The following is a 19,283-nucleotide window of genomic DNA, read 5'->3' as shown; positions in this document are numbered from 1 at the left end:
AATTTTTTTTATTTTTGATTAAAAAATTCTCTTTATAAATTTATTTTAACCTGAAAAATTTATTTCCTTTGTAATTGAATTATATTTTTATTTTATTTTTTGTTTCTCTTTCTCTTTTAAACCAATTTTATTGATAATATTCTTACTTTAAATTAATTAACATTATATACTACATAGTACACTACTTAACAACATATAAACCTTATTTATAATGCCGAATAATCCACTTATAACAATATTCAGTATTTGTTAGAAAACAATCTAAAGCTTGAGACCATTTTTTAGACTCATATCCTATAAAATCTAATCCATTGATTGTTTCTCCAGAAATACTAATAAAATTATTATTTATTAATCTTTTAATTAATTAATAATAACAAACGGATAAATAAGAAAGAAACTTTGTGATGATTCTTTAACTAAAATAGTTGATAATTCAGTTAATAATGTTAATAAACATTGTAATACAAATTTATTAGATTTTTTTGTATTTACAATTATATTTCTTGATGTAATAATAGGACTAGTAGTTTTCTTTTGTTTATCAATTGGTTCAATTATAACAGAACTGAAATGGTAATTAATCATATTAGCTAAAATTTTAATTTGAAGGAATAAAATTCCAAGAATAGAGGAAATTGGAATCTACCAAAATAAACTTATATTCTTTTTTAAATTACTATTTAAAATAACAAACACTTTTAACTATATTAATAATACTTATTGATGACATTTCTGGAACAATTTCTCTTCTTTGAAATAATTGATTCCATGTTAATGTTTTTTGTAATGGTAGTATTAATTGATTATTAATTCTTTTTTGATCTAATACTTTTTCATATGCTTGATATCCAATAGAAATAATTTGATTTTCATTTTTATATGACTCAATAATATGTTTTTGTATAATATCAGAAATTTTAAGAATATTGTTCATCTCTTGTAATAAATGTTCATTAATAAATTCTAAATTTTGAATTTCTTTGATTAATTCTTCTGTTTCTTGTTCAGTCTTTTTGAGTTCTTGGTTAATATCAGCTATATTTTGAAATAAAGTACATGCACTTAATTGATATATTTCAATATATTGATTTAATTCATTTTTATTATTAATATATTTTTCTTTAACTTTATTAAAACATGTTTTACAAGGAATACCAAAATCTGAATATTGTTCTACCATTGATGCAAACCATTGATAAAATTCAAGTGTAGGAGTAGCAATAATCATTGAAGAATTTCCTTTATTAGATTTACTTCTTCTTTTCATATAAAATGAGAGTTTATATGTGTTTTTTCCTTATAGATAAATATTTTTTTCTAATATATTCTTTAGGATTTAAAGAATATTGGTGAAACATTAATAGAAAACAAACTTGATTGTTGATTTATTGATTGATAATTTTGTTTTGGTGAAGAAAATAATACTTCAGGTGGTGATAATGATAGTTCATGTTCTTCTAATGCACTTGAACTTGGATTTTCTGTTAATGTATTTGAAGGTAATGGGAGTGGAGTAGATAATGCTAATGGACAATTAGGTTGACGAGGTGATCCTACTGATGTTCCAGTAAGGTTTTCTCGGGGTGAGTGAAATGGAGATGACATAGGTGATCCAGATTGTGTGGTCATTGATCGAATCCCTTCATCAAGTAATAAAGGACATCCACAAATAACACAGAATAAAGTGTCAATAAGAGAAGTAGTCATTAGAAATTTTTTAGATGAGACTCTCAACAAAATTTTAGTTTTGCACTTAATTTCATATTTTTTAATGAGTTATTTGTAATACGAATGAATCGTATGACTTATTCATTAATTTGCATATAACTCTCACAAAAACCTTTTTGAATAGAATTTGATTAAGTTATATTAAACATTTAAATATGATGAATTAATTATTATTCATATTCTCATTCAATGTATCTAAACTTCATTATTATAATACTTTAATGAAGTTTATTTTATTTCAAGAAAATAAAGAAATTGTGATAAACAAAAAGAATATATATGAATAAACACCAACAATTCAAGTTTAATTAAAGATATGTTTTTTTTTTGAAAATAACTTTGAATTGAAGAAATAAAAGAAAAGAACTTAATAATTTAAACGATGCAAGAACACAGTGAAGATCTGAAAGAATCATTTTTATTATTTGATGGAGATGGGGATGGATATTTGACATTAAATGAATTTGAATCATTGGTTAGGGTGTTAGGGGTTGTAATGGAAACATCTGCGATTGCAAATACATATAATTCTAATTCTAAAGTACGAGGAATGAGTTATGAATTATTTATTTCTTGTTTCCCTCAATTAAAAACAAAATCATTTAATAAAGATGAAATTAAAAATGCAATTAATGTTTTAGATAAAGATAAAAAAGGATTTATTCCTGCAATTGAATTGAGAAGAATACTTTCTACTATTGGAGATAATATGGAACAAAAAGAAATTACTGATTTGTTTGTGTTTATGGGAATTGATGAACAAGGTGTTGTAAAAGTTGATGATTTTATTAATCAATTAATGGGTGTTTTTAAATGAATAAAATTGAATATGAAAATACTTTATATTGAATGAAGAAAAGAGATAAAACAAAAACAGTAAACATTAAATTACTAATGATGAATTAACAATTGAAACATACTTTTTATATTATTTTGTGTTTAAAGGAGTGAGTGTTGTTCGAGTCCCATATTCTTCCATTTGTGATATAGTTGGTAAACTTCCTTTCATATGTTGTTGTTTTCCAAGTACAAATGCTTTTAAATCGGTAATCATTGGTCCACTTGATTTTGTACATAAATTCTTATGGGAAGGTAATTGAGAACGTTCACGTTCTTTTGTTTTGAATGGTGCAAACCCATCAATTGTAGAAAGAGTATCTATATTACCTTGAAATGAAGGTAGTTGTTGGTTTTGAGGTGGTATTTGAGGTGGTGGGATAGAAGGTTGACTTTCTGTTGCATAAATAGAAGATATTGATGGTAGTTGATGAGAACGTTCTAAAGGGTGAAGTAGAGGTTGGTTTAAAGGAATTGGAACTGGTTGGTTATAGTTTTGAGAATATGGGTAATAAGGTGACCGTTCCGGGGGATAATATGCATACGGAGATATCATAGACGTTTTCATCCTTAAAGGAGGCATACAAGAAAAGTCTTTCACAAACACCTGCAAAACACTCAGTGTATTTACATTTTCTGACCATCTATCAAGAATTGGATGACAAATAACTGTATTTGGCATTGCATACGGATGTCCTGGAACAACTTCCATTTCTGGTGTTGGGTCAGTAAAAAAAAGAGGAGGAGTAAATGGATAGTCATATGGATACATAATACATAACGGTAAACAAAATCGATTACCTCGATACACTATTGGTATTGTTCCTACTAATGCAGCAAGGATAATTCCATCAGCATAAGTTCTAACAGTTGCAGAAAATTTATAGTACTGTATCACTGAGGTTATTTCAACTCGAACACGAGGGTAATACAAATAATAAGGTCTCACCGTTGATAGAGTCAAGTCAATCTTGCCTAAATTCATAATATGATTATTTTAAAGATATTAGTACTTTCATAATAAGCATTTTCATTAATATCCTAAAAATTGTGAAACAATTAAAAAAACAAAAACTTTATTTTATTGTTGAACCAATGAAGAATTTATTCTTTTTTCTTTTTTAATTCTTTATAATCATTTCAAAAGTAAATAATCAATTCAACAGGAGATTAGAAAAATACTTAAGGCATCTTTTTAATAAAAAAGAAGAGTCAATACTGACAATTAAATGTTAACAGTTTTAGAATGAATAAAAATAGGTATTATATTAATTATAAATAATTTAATACTTTTTATCGGAAAAATAGTTATAATAAATTTTTCCCAAAATCATTTCCTTAATACGTTTGTTTCGATAGATTTCATTTTCATAAGTATTTGATAGCATCAGTTTTAATAGATATTTCATACTATAGAAATAAATTCATATTAGGATGTAAAGAATAATAAGGTAATACGAAACAAAAATAAAAATACAAGGTTAATACTGAAAAGAATAAAAGAAGAATTTAAAATATTTAGTCAATGAGAAATATAAGAAATGAGATGTACATCACCAGTATGGAGAAGATACTATTTTATACCAAAAATATAAATAATATATACTGAAAATATCCAGATAATATAAATATTATTAATTCATTAAAAAAATCAAAGAAAATAATGCTATACATTATTTCAATATTAAATGATATAAAATATAAAGAACAGAATTGTATACAAGAACTGTTGATGGAAATTAGTTATATAATTCAATAAATAAACTAAGAATAATACCAGTTTTATCATAAAATGAATCTTCTAAAGAATTTAAGAGTTTATTTAAAACATAAATATCAAATATCGAAATAATCACAGGATAAAAATAATAAAAGAGAATCTAAATTGAATAATTAAAAGAATAAAGAAATGTTTGGTAAGAAGCCTGGCTTCAATGAATATATGAATGTAATACAATTAATTGAAAAAATAAGATGTAAAGAAAGTATTTGAATGAGTAGTAAATAAAGTAATATAAGAAATAGACTAAATATAATATAAAAATAAAAAATGGTATTTGTAAAAAAATTAATATTTTCCCATCAATAAATTTAATAAAAATGAAATAAATTCAACCAATAAAAATAAGTAATACAAATATGAAACAATTAATTATATTATTTTTGAATATTAAATTATAAGAATAAATATAATACATGAATAATGTAATATGAAGATATTAAAAATAAATAAGTATAGAATTAGAATATACTGGATAAAAAGGGAATTTTTCAATATTATAAAATCTAACTACTAAATCTAAAAGATATTTTTCTTTTTTTTTTCAAAAAAGGTAATAACAGTTTTTGTTCGGGAATGTTGAGACTTAATTCTATTATAAATATAAATTTTTTTGAATTTGAAATTAATAATAAAAAAACAGTTTTAATTAATACTTTTTTACTCTGTTCTTCTTAAAAAAAGAATAGTTTATTAATTATTTGTTTCTTAAATTTAAAAGAAATATTTTGTTAAGCCATTAGTTGATACATACAATAAACTAAATAAATGTAAAAAAAAAATATATAAGATTCAAAATTTTTTATTCTATTCAATAATAACTCCTGTTATAGAGAGTTTATATCAATGTTATTCTTGTTAGTTATGATAGGGTAATAGAGGCAGTTAACTCCTATTCTAAAAAGTACTAAAATAACTTTTCTATAATAAAAAACAAATACTGTGATGCAAATGGTACAGTTTTTTGACTAGAATGATGCAAAAATTTTAATATAAATATAATCTAATAAATTAAAATATATTAATGGAAGAAAAACACTGTGAATACTGTGGAGAAACAACTGGTATTGTTCAGTGTCAATGTGGTAAATATTTTTGTAATGGTAAAATTATGAATGCTGGAATATGCCAACTCCTTTATCATATGAGAGTTAATTCCCATTTTAGTATCTCTTTTGATGGAGTTGTGCTAAAATGTTCTCAATGTGAAGAAACAAATATATATAATCTTCATTATAAATATAACTCAAAAAATTTCTTATGTTCTCATTGCTTAAAACGCCAGAACAATAAAATAACCAAACAACTATACACTAAGAGCATTGTTAATGAAGGTGCTGTTATAATAGATAACTATGAAGTTGGTCAATCTGTTTCTTGTGTTAAACAAGATTTAGTTGATAATATTGAATCTCAATTCCCAAAAGAAAAAACAAACAAAAGAGTTAGAGATGAATATCAAACACTTAAAGATTATGTTCAGACATACTTATATCTGTCTAGAGTTGAAAAGAAAGAAGATCGTAGAGTAGTTGAAGTTGAATTAAGACAAGAAAAACAAAATATTAAATTTTTCAAGTACCCAACATTTACAGCTGTAGAGATTAACCTTTATAAAGCTATTGGAGGTCTTCAGTTAGAAGACGAGGTAATTATTAGTTGTGGTGGATTAAAAGGAATGATTAATGACACAAATTCAATAGAAATAAAACTATTTCCATCTTTAATCTTTAAATCATCAAAATGTGTATTTGGAGGAAACATTACTTCAAGTAGAGGTAAAACAGTTACTGTTAGATTACAAGATTTTCTTTTTGGAACAGAGTGTAGGGATGATGAGACAGGTCAAATTACTAGGAAATATCCGACAAATGAGAAAAAATGGAAATATGATGAAGAAATAGTGAAGAAAACATCATTATTTAGGATTTATTTTCTTACTAATGATAAAGGAAATCCATTTATTAGAACACTAGAAACATTAGAAGAACGAGACCTTGATGGATATTATTCAAAAATATTGTGTTGTAACAATCACCAAGACCGAAAAACAAATGATACAATAACTTATGATGAAATATTAACAGATAAATATAATATTCCTAATTTATCTAACTTAAATGATTACCAAATTAAGGCTATTTACAATGCTCTAAATGAAGACATCTCACTTGTAATAGGACCACCTGGAACTGGTAAAACTACAGTTGCTGTTTCAATTGCACAATATTTGATTTATAACAAACATAGATTTTATAATAGAAATAGAGCTGAAAGAAGACTATTAGTTTGTGCATCAAGCAATAATGCTGTTGATGTTATTTGTTCAAAACTTATTGAAAAAGGAATTCCAACAATTAGAATAGTTGCAGATGATCAATTTGAAAACTGTAGTGATAAGATACGAGAACATTCATTATTAAAAAAAGCAATAGAATTTACAGAAAAAAGAGGAATTAAAATGTTGTCAATAACAAGTTATGGTCAGATTATTATTAATGACCCAGTTTTAGAACAAAGACATCGATTGGAGAAACAAAGAAAAAATAAAAAAATAGGTAATGATTTAAATGTTTCAGATGATGAATTAGATGATGAATTGGAAGAATCAATAATAATTAATATAAGAGAGTTACTAAAGAAAAAATATGGACAATATCTAACAGAAGATGAAAAGAGAAGAGTTCAAATTTGTTATGAAAAATATTTATCAAACCCAAGAAATGAGATGAATTATGGAACGTTTGAAAACTTTGTCAACCAAACTAATCCAAATATACAAGAAGTTTTTGATAGAGTCAATCAAAGAATAACATTTAATGAGAATGAGTATATTAACAAATTCATCTCAGATTATTTTGATGAGATATTAAATGGAATAGAATGTATTTGTTCTACACTCACTATTTGTACTCGTTCAACAATATTAAAACAAAAATTTTTTGCATCTATTGTTGATGAAGCTGCTCAATCTCTTGAACCAGAAACATTGGCTGGAATTATTAATGTTAGAAAAGCAGTTTTAATTGGAGATATTCAACAATTACAACCAACATGTCTTTCAACTGAGGCTAGAGAAGCTGGATTCCAAAAATCAATGTTTGAACGATTTATGGCAAATACACAAATCAAAAGAACAATGTTAAAAACACAATACAGAATGCATCCAGCAATTGTAGAATTTTCAAATAAAATGTTTTATTCTTCTAAATTAGAGAATGGGGTGAGTAATGAAGATAGATTTGATAGTAGAATTATTAATTTCTTCCCAGATTATACAAATCCTATAATGTTTATTAATTGTGATGGAAGAGAACAATATGGAAGTAGTGGAACAAGTTATAATAATGAAGGAGAAGTTCTAATAATAAAACAGATTGTTGATGGCTTGTTGAAGAATAAGGTTAAAGAAAATGAAATAGGAATTATTTCACCATATCAGGCTCAACAAGAACTTATTTCTCAATACATTTCTACAAAAATTAAAGTTGCTAATATTGATGGATTTCAAGGAAATGAAAAAGAATATATTATTTTTTCTTGTGTTAGATCAAACCAAACTCTTGGAATTGGATTTGTGAGTGATTATAAAAGATTAAATGTTGCATTAACAAGAGCTAAATGTGGACTAATAGTTATTGGTAATATTCAAACATTAATAGGATCTAAAGTTTGGGATATGTTAATTCATCACTTTTACTTGAGAGATGCTTTATTTGAATTGAAAGGACATGACTTTGTTAAGTACAAAGTTGAAGATAAATATACAGAAAAATTCAATTGTCCATTAGAAGAGTCTCCATTCCAAGTTCAATATGAAGTTGATGACTTTGATTTATACGGTGACCCAATATGTAATGAGAATGAAATATATGGGAGACAAATAAGTGATGATTGGTGTTATGATGATTGGTATTAAGACTAAATAAAAACTGAAGTACTATAAAAGATTATTTCTTGAACATTCTTGAGTTTATTTTTTCATTCAAAGATATTTAATATAAAATGTTTAAATTAAAAAAAAGTAGAAAATCAATTATTCTGTTATTGAAGAAATATACGTAGAAGTTAAATTTCGATAAACTTCCAAATTACATTCTTGAATAAACCCAGAATCAATAAGGTGAACAATTTTAGTATGATACATTTGTTCATTTTTTATAAGACTAAGACTTCTTAAATCTGATGCAATAGATTTAAATATTGACATATCATCTTTATTAGTGTATTCTTCAGTATGAATTGAAACAAATAAAATATTTGGGAGGTCTTGTTTAATTTCTTCATAAGAAGAATTCCATTGTGACAAATCTCTATAATCTTTACATCCATATAATCTAACTCTTTTATTTTCTAAGTCTGTTTTAATTATTTCAATAGTTCCATTCTCACATCCTTCTTTACCAAAAATTAATAATCCAACTTTATTATTATTCCCGTTAATAGCAAATTTAATTGCCACTGCTAAATAATTAATTAATAGTGTTTGATAAATAATTTTTGATGGTTGAGTAGATTTAATTCCTATAGGAAATCCAAGTGGATTTAAATGTTGATCATTACATGAAGAATTTTTTGAATGTTCATCATCAAAATCTCCTATGCCATTAAAATTACTTCCAACACTATTATCTGATTCTCCAGAAGATGTTAAACATCCTTCATATCCAATCATTCCTCCATTAGCTCCACAAAAAATAATAACATTTCTAATATGATTATCTTGTTGTATAACACGAATTCCATCACAAACAGCTTCAGTTGTCTGTAATGATAATTTCATTAATAACATTGAATAACTAAATTGACAATTCTTTTTCATTAATCGTTTTAACTGAATTGTTGGAACCCATTCAGGTTGGTTATTTATTATTTGCATTAATATATCAATATATTGATGAGAATGAGCAAGAGACACAATATCTAATGGGGCGTTATTACTAATTAATTTAAATTGAAGTCTTTCATCATTATCAATAACAACGTGCATAAGAATTTCTGCCATTCCAATAAACTGAGCAGTTGTAATTGAACTAAAATGTGGAAGGGTCATATATTCTCTTGCAGCTTTTGACATAATAAAAAGATTTTCTTTTGGAATAGTTTCATTAAGTTTTTTTCTTTCAACAAAAGAAATCATTCCCTGATGGATTTTTAAGGAATGAGGAAGAATACACACTAACCAGACAATAAATGATTGAAGTTTCTTTTTTCTTTCAATTAATTGTTGTTTTTTTGCTTCAATTTGTTTTTGTTCATTAGCAATAACTTGAGCATACTCTTCACTTAAAACTTTTTTTATTGATTTATTAATTAATGGAAGAATTAATGCAAATTCTTGTTTAATAATATCATTTCTATTAAATTTATTATGACAATTTGAACAAATCCAATTATCTGAATAATCCAAATTTTGATTTACCATTTTATAACAATCAATACAATAATTCATTGAACATGTTGAGCATTTAAAAGGACACTGAGTATTACTAAAACAAAGAGAACAAACTTGGTCATGATCTAATAAAGGATAGTTATATAAAGGATGATTTGAATCTTTAGGAATAAGATTAATACATTCAATAGGTAATTGAATTTGTTTAAGTAAAACTGCTTTTCTCATTGCTTGTTTGAATTGTTTAAAATGATTAGAACATAATTTTATTGGACTACTATGCATAAAATGGGTATTTGTTTTTTCTTTATTACAACCTATTACATCACATTTTTCAATTAGATCTAACTCTTTTTCTGAAACTGTTTCAGATTTTAAATGAGTTTCATTATTATCTTCTGCAGTTGTAGTATCATCTCTTATCTCTGTTTTCTTTTTTTCTGGTGGTACTTGTTCAATTGTTGGTTCAATTGGTTCACGTTTAATTGGAGGTAAATTTGGTACTTTTTGTTTATTATTGAATCGTTTATAATGATTAAGACAAATAAGGTGATGTGAACAATTACTTCTAATCTTTACTTTACTAATCATATCATATGGAAGCTCATTCGTTGAAGCGCTATTACTACATTTTTCAATACAACAATCTAACCTCTCTGCTTTCTCAATGAAATGTCTTTCACATAACATCCAATCTCTTGGATAAGTATTAATGAATTCAGGCTTTACAGTTACTTTACCCTCTATTTTAGAAAGTTTTTCTTTACCTATTTCTTGACATCCATTGATACAACATATTTTTAACATCTCAAAAACAAGTGCTATTCTTTTTCTTTTTTAGTTTTTTTTAAGATTTCTAGTTTTTATTAAAATTTTTATTGTTTTATAATGGTGTAAGATTTTTAATAGTAATCTTTTAAGATTTTCTCAAAAAATAAATGACAATAAATCAAGTAGTTAACATTCTCTTATTTTATTTATATTATTCATTTTTTACATTAAATATAGTACTTCATTTTTATTTTTTTCATTCTCTTATTTTGTATATTTCTTATTAGTTTATTTATTATTTATTCTTTATTATTATCATTTTTCTTATTCAACTTGAGTTAATTTTTGTTAGAAATCATTATTTGTTTATTTATATTAATCGTCATTATCTTATTTATATTCTTTTATTATTTATTTTTGATGTAATTCCTTCTATTTATTTATTTGACATACAGTATGTTTAATTCTATTGCTTTATTTTAATTATTATTAGTTCGTTGTTAATTTCTTAATAATTATTATACAATTGTTCTTGTTCTTTAATATTTCTTATTCTCTTAATTGATATTTTGATTTAAACTTGTTGACATTAATAATTTATTGATTATTAATATTTGATATTTTCATATCTATTAATTATTATTTGAATTAATAATTTCAATTATATTTAATTATGTTATTTAATTATTCTAATACTATAAAATTGATTTTTTTTTCATATTTGTATCATTATCAAAATATTATTCTATTTTTTATTTTATTAAGTTTCTATTTATCTTTATTTGTTCATTTAGAATGTAAATATTTTTTATATTCTTCTTTTGATATGATTTAATGTGTTATAATATATGATTTTGGTTTATCATTATTAAACTATGAAAATATTATATTTTCTATTTTCGTTTTTTCAAAATCAAATTTATATTAATTACTTTATTATTTCTTATCAGTTTTATTTTTGACTGTTAACGCATTCATTTTTTTTATTAATTCAGTATTTTATTCGTTTCATTAGAGATAATGTTTTTATTTATTTATTATTCATTTAAATAATTATTTGAATATATTGTTTTAATTTAAAATTATGTTCATTAACAATATGTTTTGTTTGTTTAAATGTTTTAATGATATTTATCAAATCATTGATTTAAGATAATTATTGAAGAAAACAATATATTTCTTTTTGTTATATTTTGATAGATATTAAATGATTGACATCATAATGAAAAAGTAAATATTTCTCTTTACTTTAAATTTTAATTATAGTAGATATACATTTGTTTTTTTAATTGAATTGTCATGTTTTTCAATACAATATATCAATTTTATTAATATTATTATAAGGTATTGAAAATAATATATAATTTTATCACTTCATTACATACTACTTTCAATTAAATAATATTTATTTATAGTTACTAACTTATGACTTTAATTATCAGAACACGACAATAACAATCAAAATATATTAATACAATAAATTAAAATAACACACCCAGAAGAATAATTCATTAAATAAATAAACATTGTTACCAAGCTCATTCATTATAATAAATAAAAAATAAAAATAAAAATAAAAACCATTTTAAATAAAAAAGAGAATGAAAATAAGAATAAATTAAAAAGAATAAGATGCTTAATTTTATTATTCATTAATATCATTAACTTTATAGTATTAGAAAAGAATTGTATAGACAAGATTTTTCAAAGTAGGTTAGATATATTAAATTATATATTAACAACCTTAAGGACTTTAATTTATCTAATTTAAAAAAAAATTATTCGTTAAGTTAATTCTTTATTAAGGAAATAAAGCTATTAATCAAAATAATTCAATTATTTATAAAGAAAGAATTTGTTTTCCAAAAAAAAGAATAATAAAAAAGGAAAAATGAATGGTATTAATTTTTATAAATTTTTTATAAATACTTTTTTATTTAATTTTTAAAAGTTTCCTATCAAAAATAATACTGATTTTTGAATTGTTATCAAACCCTTGAATTTTCATTCAATCATAAAAATACTATTTTTGTGTGGTTCAAAAGCAAATAAATTGCCTATTTCTTTAATCTTAGAATCTGAAACTCATAATTTAATGTCTATGAGTTATCTTACTCTTCTTGTTTTCAGTTTAACTTTATCATTTTCACTTAGTGCTAGTTGTAGTAAAGGGTTACCTGTCATTAATCTTCCTTTTACTGCTTATGATAAAATTGATGCTGACGTAACTGATTTTATAATTGAAGACAATAATGGTATTCAACAATTAGTTAAACCAGTGTGGTATATTCTTAATTCAACCAAAGACACTACATTCACTGTTTCTACTTGTTCTGCATATACATTAGTCGATACTAAAATTGCTGCATATCATACTTGTAGTGAAACTGCTGCAACAAACTTAATTGAAATGAATGACGATTTTCCTGAATGTTCTACTAATTCTAAATTACAAGTATTTGTTAGTGCAGGAAAACCAGTTTATGTTGCTGTTTATTCTGCTCCTGGTGCCTATGGTAGATTCCGTTTCACTGCCCAAGAAACTAATCCAACAAATACCAATTGTCGAAAAGCATTAGAAATTAAATCATTCCCTGCTGTAGTTGAAGGAAATACATTAGCAGGTGATTCAACTAAACTTGACTGTACTATTTATAGTTCAGTACATGGACTATGGTATACTTTTGTTGGAGATGGAAGAGCTATTGTAGCTGATACTTGTGGTTCTAATCTTCCATTTGATGTATTTCTTGCAGTTATTAAAGGACCTATTGAAGGAAATTGTGATAATATGCCATGTTATACTTCTGCTGATGGAGGATGTCCTGGTAATGTTGGAGATGTTCCAGCTCGAGTCTATTTCCCAACAGTTAAAGATCAACGTTATTATATTTTTGTTACTTCTTATTATCAAGAAGCAGGTACTTTCCAATTAACTATTAAATCTCTTGCTCAAGCAATTCCTACTGTTTGTGAACAAGCAATTTCTATTATTTCTTTACCATTTAGTAGATCAGCACCATTAAATGATTCATGGACTAAAACCAATAATCTTTGTAGTGATACAACCCTTTCATTCCCAGCTGCATACTTTACATTTAAAGGTACAGGAACAGGTGTATCAATTCAAACATGTGCTTCTAAATCAGGTGAAAGTAAAATTGAAATTTTTGATTCTTGTAGTCAAAGTACTTGTATCCAAGAGTCTAATGTTGTTTGTGGAAATCATGGTTATATTGACTTTATGCCAGAAAATGGTAGAGAGTATTATATTCGTGTGGTTTGTATTAATGGTCCATGTGATTTAACTTTCTTTATGGAATATACCAGTACCAGTAAACATGACCGGTGTGAAAGTGCATTATTAGTTACTTCATCATTAACTGAAACTGCCTTCTTAAGTGAATTATCTGAAGCACCTCATGGGTGTTCAGGAACACCAGAAAATGGTAAAGGAAAATGGTATAAATTTATTGGAACTGATGCCCTTCCTAATAAGAAAGGATACCATTTATTCTCATATGATGAAGAAGGTAATTCACCAAATGCAATTGAAGTTCACAGTGGATGTGGTAATTATTATTGTTCATATAATAGAAGAGAGGAAGTATTGATTGATATTAAACAAACTGCTTTTGTTTATGCATTTGGAGGAACAAGTCAAGCCCTTGCTGTTCATATTGTTATTGAAGAAACCATTGAACATGAAACCTGTCAAAATGCTCGTTCTATTATGGTTCCATATACTATTCTTGATTGGAATTTGAATGCTGAACCATCTAATGGCTTTTGTTCTAGAAGACAAGAAACTGAAGCTGTATGGTATACTTTTAGTGTAGAAAAACCAACTGAAGTTTCTATTTCAACATGTTCTCAATCAATCCAATATGATTCATATCTTGCTGTTGGTTCAGGGTCATGTGGAAAATTACTTTGTATTGCTGATGTTAATGATACAAGAGGATGTAATGGAGGAGGTTATGTTACTATTAAAGCACAACCAGGAAATAATTATTATGTTTTTGTTGGAGCTGAAAGTCAAGGAACAAGTGGACAATTTGTTTTATCATTATATACAAATGATAGACCAATTTATTCACAATGTAGGGAGGCTATAATCCTTCCTGTATCAAAGAGATTCTATAGAATGACTACTTATACCCAATACAGTTATGCTACTTATATGACATTCCCAGATGGAACTCATAAAAATGTTCGTGGTTCATATTATTTAATTCCTGAAGGTTATAAAGGTACTGTTTATTTCATGACTTGTGCAACAGGTACTGAAATTCCAACATTTATTTCAGCACATGACTCATGTCGTGGCAATGATAAGACAAATTACAGTTTCCCATCAACTCCAACTGCTTCAGAATATTCTGATTTTAAAACAGGTAATTGTGGAAAATTTGGTACTATTTTGAAAGTAGAAGTAAATGGTGTTGATCCAAAACTTGTCTTAGTTTCTGGTTTTAATGAAAATGAAATTGGGTTTATTGACGTTGAAATATTGATGAAACTTGAAAAAATACCATCATCAGATTCTTCATCTTCATTACCTCCATCCCCAGATGCTTCAAGTAATCAACCGTCAACAAGTTCTTCTGCTCCAAGTCCAAGTGGTGAATCATCAAACAATGCAGAGGATAATAATGGGGTTAAAGTTGGATGGATTATTTTTGGTGTTGTTTTCTTCTTGATATTTGTCAGTATCTTTGCTTTTATTATTGGATTCATAATTTATCGTAAAAAGAGAAGCAATAATGGTTATCACGACCTTTCTTGAGCAATAATTTTAGGTTAATTTATTATTCGATTTCTTCTTTTTTCTTGTTAAAATAATAGAATAAAACAATCTTTAATGATTCAATACAACTTCTTTAATCTAAGGACTAAACGAATATCACGTAGATCAACAGTCACACGTTTGGCATGAAGGGCACACAAATTACTATCTTCAAAGAGCTTTACCAAAAAGTCTTCTGCAATAAAGTGAAGTGCAAGAATGGCATCTCTTTGGAATCGGAGTTCATTTCTATCTAAAAAGTCTTGATTACTAAGAACAAGATCTTTAACCTAACAATTAATTTACCTTTTTGTTTCTAAATAGTTGAAAAGAAAAGATAAGTGAAAATAAGATAATTTAAGATAGAAGTTTGAATAGATAATATTTTTTTTTTGGTACAAAATCGTTATCTTAAATAAAAAACAACAAACAAATTTCATGAAAGCATTTTTAGGTATTGAAGTGAGTGCATTTCTTCTATTTATCTCTGCTACTCTTTCCAAAGGTGATTTTTTAACTACTTTTGATTTAGGAACGAGAATCGATGTTTTTTCAGATATTGATGATGATATTTTTGATAAACTTTCTTTGTGTTCTTGTTTTATTGCATGTATTTCCTTTTTGATGGGTTGAATTTCTTTTTTAATCGGTACGATTTCTTTTTTAATTTCATTTATTGTTCCTTCTACTGTTTCTTTTTTAATTTTAATAAGAGCTGGTTCTTTTTTTATTGTTTTTAAAGACTGTTTCTTTGGTTTTTTTTCTTCTACTCCTTTTTTCTTATCATCTTTTTCTTTTTTTATTTTGATTGAATGAGGATCCTCTTTTTTTTGTCTTGCCATTTGATTCTGTGGCTTGTGATCATTTTTAGATCCATATTTTTATCGTTTTCATTAATAGCTCTTTGAATTATTTCTTTTACTATTTTGGTATAATTACTTAAAAACTAACTCTTTTAGTTTTATTCTTATTTTTAATAGAATAGTTATTTCCATCCAGATACCTCATTAAAATAAATCAATCTTGACAGTGTTTCATTGATTACAGAGAGTCAAAAAAATATGAAGAAGCTCTAAAAAATACTATAATAAATAAATCCTATATTTTATAATGATTTAATTTATTATTTTAATTATTCGTTTTAATCTATTTTAAGGGAAAAATAAATGAAAAATAATTGTGGATGAAAATTCAATAACAAAATTAATCACTTCAATACTATTTCCATAATTCATTTATTATCTCTAATTATCTTGTTTTTGTCATAAGTTATAAATATGTCAATATAAAAAATGAATTTTAATTTGGTAATAATGAACCTCCTTAATAACTTTTATTTGAGTATCAAAAATTGAATAATAATGTTTTAAATGTTTCAAATCATTAAAAATGTATCAAATTATAATTTTTTCTTTCATTTGAATAAATAATAAATATTTTTAATAATCAAATTATGAATGAACGCTATCAATAATCAGTTATTTTATTAAATAAACTTCTTTTTTGTTTAAAGTACTTAACAAATCTTGTATTAATTGATCAATTCTCTTTCAAGGTAAGTGAAAATTAGTTTAATTCATATTATGACATTGTGGCATGAAACAAAAAAGTTAGTACTTTTTATCAGAATCAAAAACGGTGTATTAATGAATCTAAATGATAATATATCAAATAATTATATCATAACACGAATTTAATGATGTTAATATTATTGTCTAATTCTATTACAATTAAAAGAAATGAAATATTAGAAATAGGTGTAATATCTTAAGAAGGAGTAAATTACAAATATTATTAATGAAGACTATATTTTATTAATTAAATCAACTTCACTCTTATAAAAGGAAAAATCATAAAATAAGAAATCTGTTATTAAAATAAAATACTTAAGAAATCAACAGATATCAAATAGAAAGTAATAATAATCATTTAATGAAGAGACAAAATTAATAATCAAACTAATGATAAAAAATAAATTATTAACATGTAAGAAGATGTTTAATGAATTAACAACATTTTATAGTGGTGTTAAATAACAAAGTATAATTAAATTAAAATGAATTTGATAGTTTATCCCAAGAATTTTAATTATAATTAACCTGTATTAACCAAATTCAAAACTATTTATTAATTATATTTAAACTATTATATTTTAATTTTTCCTTTTTCATAAAATTTAATATAAGTATGTTTCTTATACATACCATAAAAATATAAAAATAATATTAGGTACTATAAATTTAAGATATTACTTCATTCCTGAATAAAGCATCATTTTTCTGAATAAAGCATCATTTTTTTTTCTTAGTGAAGCATCATTTTTTTAGTTATCTGTAACAAGACGAAGAGACAATCGTTATTTAATTAATCTACTTTATTTTTAGGATAAAAAAGGAAATAAAAAATGAATAGATAATGATATAACTCAAGATTTACTTTGACTATTTTTGTACATTTAATTGAATCGAATAGTAGCTTACGAAAAGATTCGTGTTATTACAAAGAGGCTTTGATAAAGATCTTAAAAGTACTTATAAACATATAAATGAATTCAATACCAAACCTTATTATTTTAAAGATAGGAGGTAGTTATCTAACTGAAAAGAATAGAGTTGATGGTCCTCCAGTTTTAGAAAATATACATGTATTTAGCAAATGCCTAGCTCAATTTATTCATTCTCATCCTAAACAACCAATTATACTTGCCCATGGAGCTGGGTCATTTGGTCATGTCCCAGCAGCAAAGTATCATCTTGCAGAAGGGTTTCATAAAACTGGTGTTATTGAATGTGAAATGGCAATGCAAGAATTAAGTTCTGTCATTGTTAATTCATTAATTAAAGAAGGGGTTAGTGCTATTCCATTTCATCCTTTTAATTTTGTTGTTACTGAAAATAAAAGAATTGTTGACATGTATTTACAACCACTTCAAATGATGATTAATCAAGGAATTATTCCTGTGGTTCATGGAGATATTGCAATGGATATTATACAAGGTAGTTGTATTCTTTCTGCTGATCAACTAGTTCCAGAACTTGCTATTAGATTTGGTTGTAGTAGAATTGGATTCATTTGCAATACCCCAGTTCTTAATGATAAAGGAGAAGTTATTCCATTGATAAATGAACAAAATTATGATTCAATAAAAAAGTTTTTGCATGGTTGTAAAGGAGTAGATGTAACTGGGGGCATGGCTGGGAAAATTAGTGAACTAATGATAGCAGCCAAAAAACACATGATTCAGTCATACGTTTTTGAAGGTACAAAGGAATGTCTAGAACTTTTTTTAGAAGGAAATGATGTTGGAACCAAAGTTTGCCAATAAGATAATTACTAACAAAATATTTCTTATCTGATTTAAAATATTCTTTTTGTTTTTCAAGGAAAATTTTTTTTAAATTAAAAAATAAAAAGAACTTTATTAATTTAATTAAATTTATATGAGTCAACTTACTGCAGTTAGTAGAATTGTAGAAGAACGAAGGGCTTGGAGAAAAGACCATCCTCCAGGATTTATTGCACGACCAATAATGAAAAAAGGACAACCTGATTTGTTTAATTGGGAATGTTTAGTTCCAGGAAAGAAAGGAACAATATGGGAAAATGGTTATTATCCAGTAGAAATGAAATTTTCTACTGGGTATCCAGCATCCCCACCACGTTGTTATTTACCAGAAGGATTTTTCCATCCAAATGTATTTCCAAATGGACAAATTTGTCTTAGTATATTAAATGAATCATACGATTGGAAACCTACAATTTCTATTAAACAAATTCTTGTTGGAGTACAAGATTTATTAGATAATCCAAATAAAGAGTCTCCTGCTCAACAACGTGCAAATGATTATTTTGTTAGAGATATTAAAGCATATAAGATGGAAGTAATAAAACAAAAAGAACAATATTTAAAAGATTCATTATAATTCTACTTGTTTAAACAAAATGTTGTTGTTGTAATCCTTAATTATCTCTATTTATTC

At 25.1% G+C, this 19,283-nt stretch overlaps 9 protein-coding genes across 9 annotated transcripts, besides 31 other annotated features; 5 read left to right on the top strand and 4 right to left on the bottom strand.

The window, feature by feature from the left end:
- Positions 1 to 118: part of a microsatellite that runs on past the window's edge.
- An 84-nt stretch (positions 119 to 202) lies between these two features.
- EDI_014110 (uncharacterized protein) lies at positions 203 to 1,710 on the bottom strand (the record flags this gene model as incomplete). Its single annotated transcript, XM_001737620.1, has 4 exons — positions 203 to 332; positions 383 to 645; positions 698 to 1,299; positions 1,377 to 1,710. 4 exons carry the CDS (start codon positions 1,708 to 1,710, stop codon positions 203 to 205), a joined length of 1,329 nt encoding a protein of 442 aa, XP_001737672.1.
- Positions 334 to 377: a sequence feature (AT_rich).
- Positions 651 to 692: a sequence feature (AT_rich).
- Positions 1,073 to 1,139: a sequence feature (AT_rich).
- Positions 1,711 to 2,113: 403 nt separating the features above from the next.
- Positions 2,114 to 2,548, top strand: EDI_014100 (calmodulin, putative; the record flags this gene model as incomplete). The annotated part of the gene is made up of 1 exon (XM_001737619.1): positions 2,114 to 2,548. One exon carries the CDS (start codon positions 2,114 to 2,116, stop codon positions 2,546 to 2,548), a length of 435 nt encoding a protein of 144 aa, XP_001737671.1.
- A 111-nt stretch (positions 2,549 to 2,659) lies between these two features.
- Positions 2,660 to 3,553, bottom strand: EDI_014090 (Tumor susceptibility gene 101 protein, putative; the record flags this gene model as incomplete). The annotated part of the gene is made up of 1 exon (XM_001737618.1): positions 2,660 to 3,553. The coding sequence occupies one exon, from the start codon at positions 3,551 to 3,553 to the stop codon at positions 2,660 to 2,662; it is 894 nt and encodes a 297-aa protein (XP_001737670.1).
- Positions 3,554 to 3,829: 276 nt separating this feature from the next.
- Positions 3,830 to 3,865: a sequence feature (AT_rich).
- A 322-nt stretch (positions 3,866 to 4,187) lies between these two features.
- Positions 4,188 to 4,273: a sequence feature (AT_rich).
- An 11-nt stretch (positions 4,274 to 4,284) lies between these two features.
- Positions 4,285 to 4,621: a repeat region.
- Positions 4,427 to 4,621: a repeat region.
- A 31-nt stretch (positions 4,622 to 4,652) lies between these two features.
- Positions 4,653 to 4,801: a sequence feature (AT_rich).
- A 140-nt stretch (positions 4,802 to 4,941) lies between these two features.
- Positions 4,942 to 5,011: a sequence feature (AT_rich).
- Positions 5,012 to 5,022: 11 nt separating this feature from the next.
- Positions 5,023 to 5,078: a sequence feature (AT_rich).
- A 31-nt stretch (positions 5,079 to 5,109) lies between these two features.
- Positions 5,110 to 5,155: a sequence feature (AT_rich).
- Positions 5,156 to 5,328: 173 nt separating this feature from the next.
- Positions 5,329 to 5,374: a sequence feature (AT_rich).
- Positions 5,373 to 8,267, top strand: EDI_014080 (uncharacterized protein; the record flags this gene model as incomplete). Its single annotated transcript, XM_001737617.1, has 1 exon — positions 5,373 to 8,267. The coding sequence occupies one exon, from the start codon at positions 5,373 to 5,375 to the stop codon at positions 8,265 to 8,267; it is 2,895 nt and encodes a 964-aa protein (XP_001737669.1).
- A 72-nt stretch (positions 8,268 to 8,339) lies between these two features.
- Positions 8,340 to 8,372: a sequence feature (AT_rich).
- Positions 8,373 to 8,384: 12 nt separating this feature from the next.
- On the bottom strand, positions 8,385 to 10,550 carry EDI_014070 (uncharacterized protein; the record flags this gene model as incomplete). The annotated part of the gene is made up of 1 exon (XM_001737616.1): positions 8,385 to 10,550. The coding sequence occupies one exon, from the start codon at positions 10,548 to 10,550 to the stop codon at positions 8,385 to 8,387; it is 2,166 nt and encodes a 721-aa protein (XP_001737668.1).
- A 53-nt stretch (positions 10,551 to 10,603) lies between these two features.
- Positions 10,604 to 10,633: a sequence feature (AT_rich).
- Positions 10,634 to 10,706: 73 nt separating this feature from the next.
- Positions 10,707 to 10,860: a microsatellite.
- Positions 10,755 to 10,933: a microsatellite.
- A 177-nt stretch (positions 10,934 to 11,110) lies between these two features.
- Positions 11,111 to 11,298: a microsatellite.
- Positions 11,299 to 11,431: 133 nt separating this feature from the next.
- Positions 11,432 to 11,573: a microsatellite.
- Positions 11,574 to 11,827: 254 nt separating this feature from the next.
- Positions 11,828 to 11,884: a sequence feature (AT_rich).
- A 22-nt stretch (positions 11,885 to 11,906) lies between these two features.
- Positions 11,907 to 11,928: a sequence feature (AT_rich).
- A 46-nt stretch (positions 11,929 to 11,974) lies between these two features.
- Positions 11,975 to 12,004: a sequence feature (AT_rich).
- A 67-nt stretch (positions 12,005 to 12,071) lies between these two features.
- Positions 12,072 to 12,132: a microsatellite.
- Positions 12,133 to 12,232: 100 nt separating this feature from the next.
- Positions 12,233 to 12,253: a sequence feature (AT_rich).
- Positions 12,254 to 12,266: 13 nt separating this feature from the next.
- Positions 12,267 to 12,297: a sequence feature (AT_rich).
- A 116-nt stretch (positions 12,298 to 12,413) lies between these two features.
- Positions 12,414 to 12,464: a sequence feature (AT_rich).
- A 145-nt stretch (positions 12,465 to 12,609) lies between these two features.
- EDI_014060 (uncharacterized protein) lies at positions 12,610 to 15,303 on the top strand (the record flags this gene model as incomplete). Its single annotated transcript, XM_001737615.1, has 1 exon — positions 12,610 to 15,303. One exon carries the CDS (start codon positions 12,610 to 12,612, stop codon positions 15,301 to 15,303), a length of 2,694 nt encoding a protein of 897 aa, XP_001737667.1.
- An 80-nt stretch (positions 15,304 to 15,383) lies between these two features.
- EDI_014050 (histone H3, putative) lies at positions 15,384 to 16,145 on the bottom strand (the record flags this gene model as incomplete). The annotated part of the gene is made up of 2 exons (XM_001737614.1): positions 15,384 to 15,593; positions 15,735 to 16,145. 2 exons carry the CDS (start codon positions 16,143 to 16,145, stop codon positions 15,384 to 15,386), a joined length of 621 nt encoding a protein of 206 aa, XP_001737666.1.
- Positions 15,959 to 16,109: a microsatellite.
- A 231-nt stretch (positions 16,146 to 16,376) lies between the features above and the next one.
- Positions 16,377 to 16,440: a sequence feature (AT_rich).
- Positions 16,441 to 16,649: 209 nt separating this feature from the next.
- Positions 16,650 to 16,758: a sequence feature (AT_rich).
- A 666-nt stretch (positions 16,759 to 17,424) lies between these two features.
- Positions 17,425 to 17,531: a sequence feature (AT_rich).
- Positions 17,532 to 17,848: 317 nt separating this feature from the next.
- On the top strand, positions 17,849 to 18,628 carry EDI_014040 (uncharacterized protein; the record flags this gene model as incomplete). The annotated part of the gene is made up of 1 exon (XM_001737613.1): positions 17,849 to 18,628. The coding sequence occupies one exon, from the start codon at positions 17,849 to 17,851 to the stop codon at positions 18,626 to 18,628; it is 780 nt and encodes a 259-aa protein (XP_001737665.1).
- Positions 18,629 to 18,687: 59 nt separating this feature from the next.
- Positions 18,688 to 18,745: a sequence feature (AT_rich).
- Positions 18,744 to 19,226, top strand: EDI_014030 (SUMO-conjugating enzyme UBC9, putative; the record flags this gene model as incomplete). Its single annotated transcript, XM_001737612.1, has 1 exon — positions 18,744 to 19,226. One exon carries the CDS (start codon positions 18,744 to 18,746, stop codon positions 19,224 to 19,226), a length of 483 nt encoding a protein of 160 aa, XP_001737664.1.
- Positions 19,227 to 19,283: the final 57 nt, after the last annotated feature.

Source organism: Entamoeba dispar, genomic scaffold, assembly GCF_000209125.1.
Source record: "Entamoeba dispar SAW760 scf_1105229460713 genomic scaffold, whole genome shotgun sequence".
NCBI lineage: Eukaryota > Evosea > Mastigamoebida > Endamoebidae > Entamoeba > Entamoeba dispar.
Note: the sequence above shows the minus strand (reverse complement) of the source record. Positions and strands in the feature narration are given on the sequence as shown.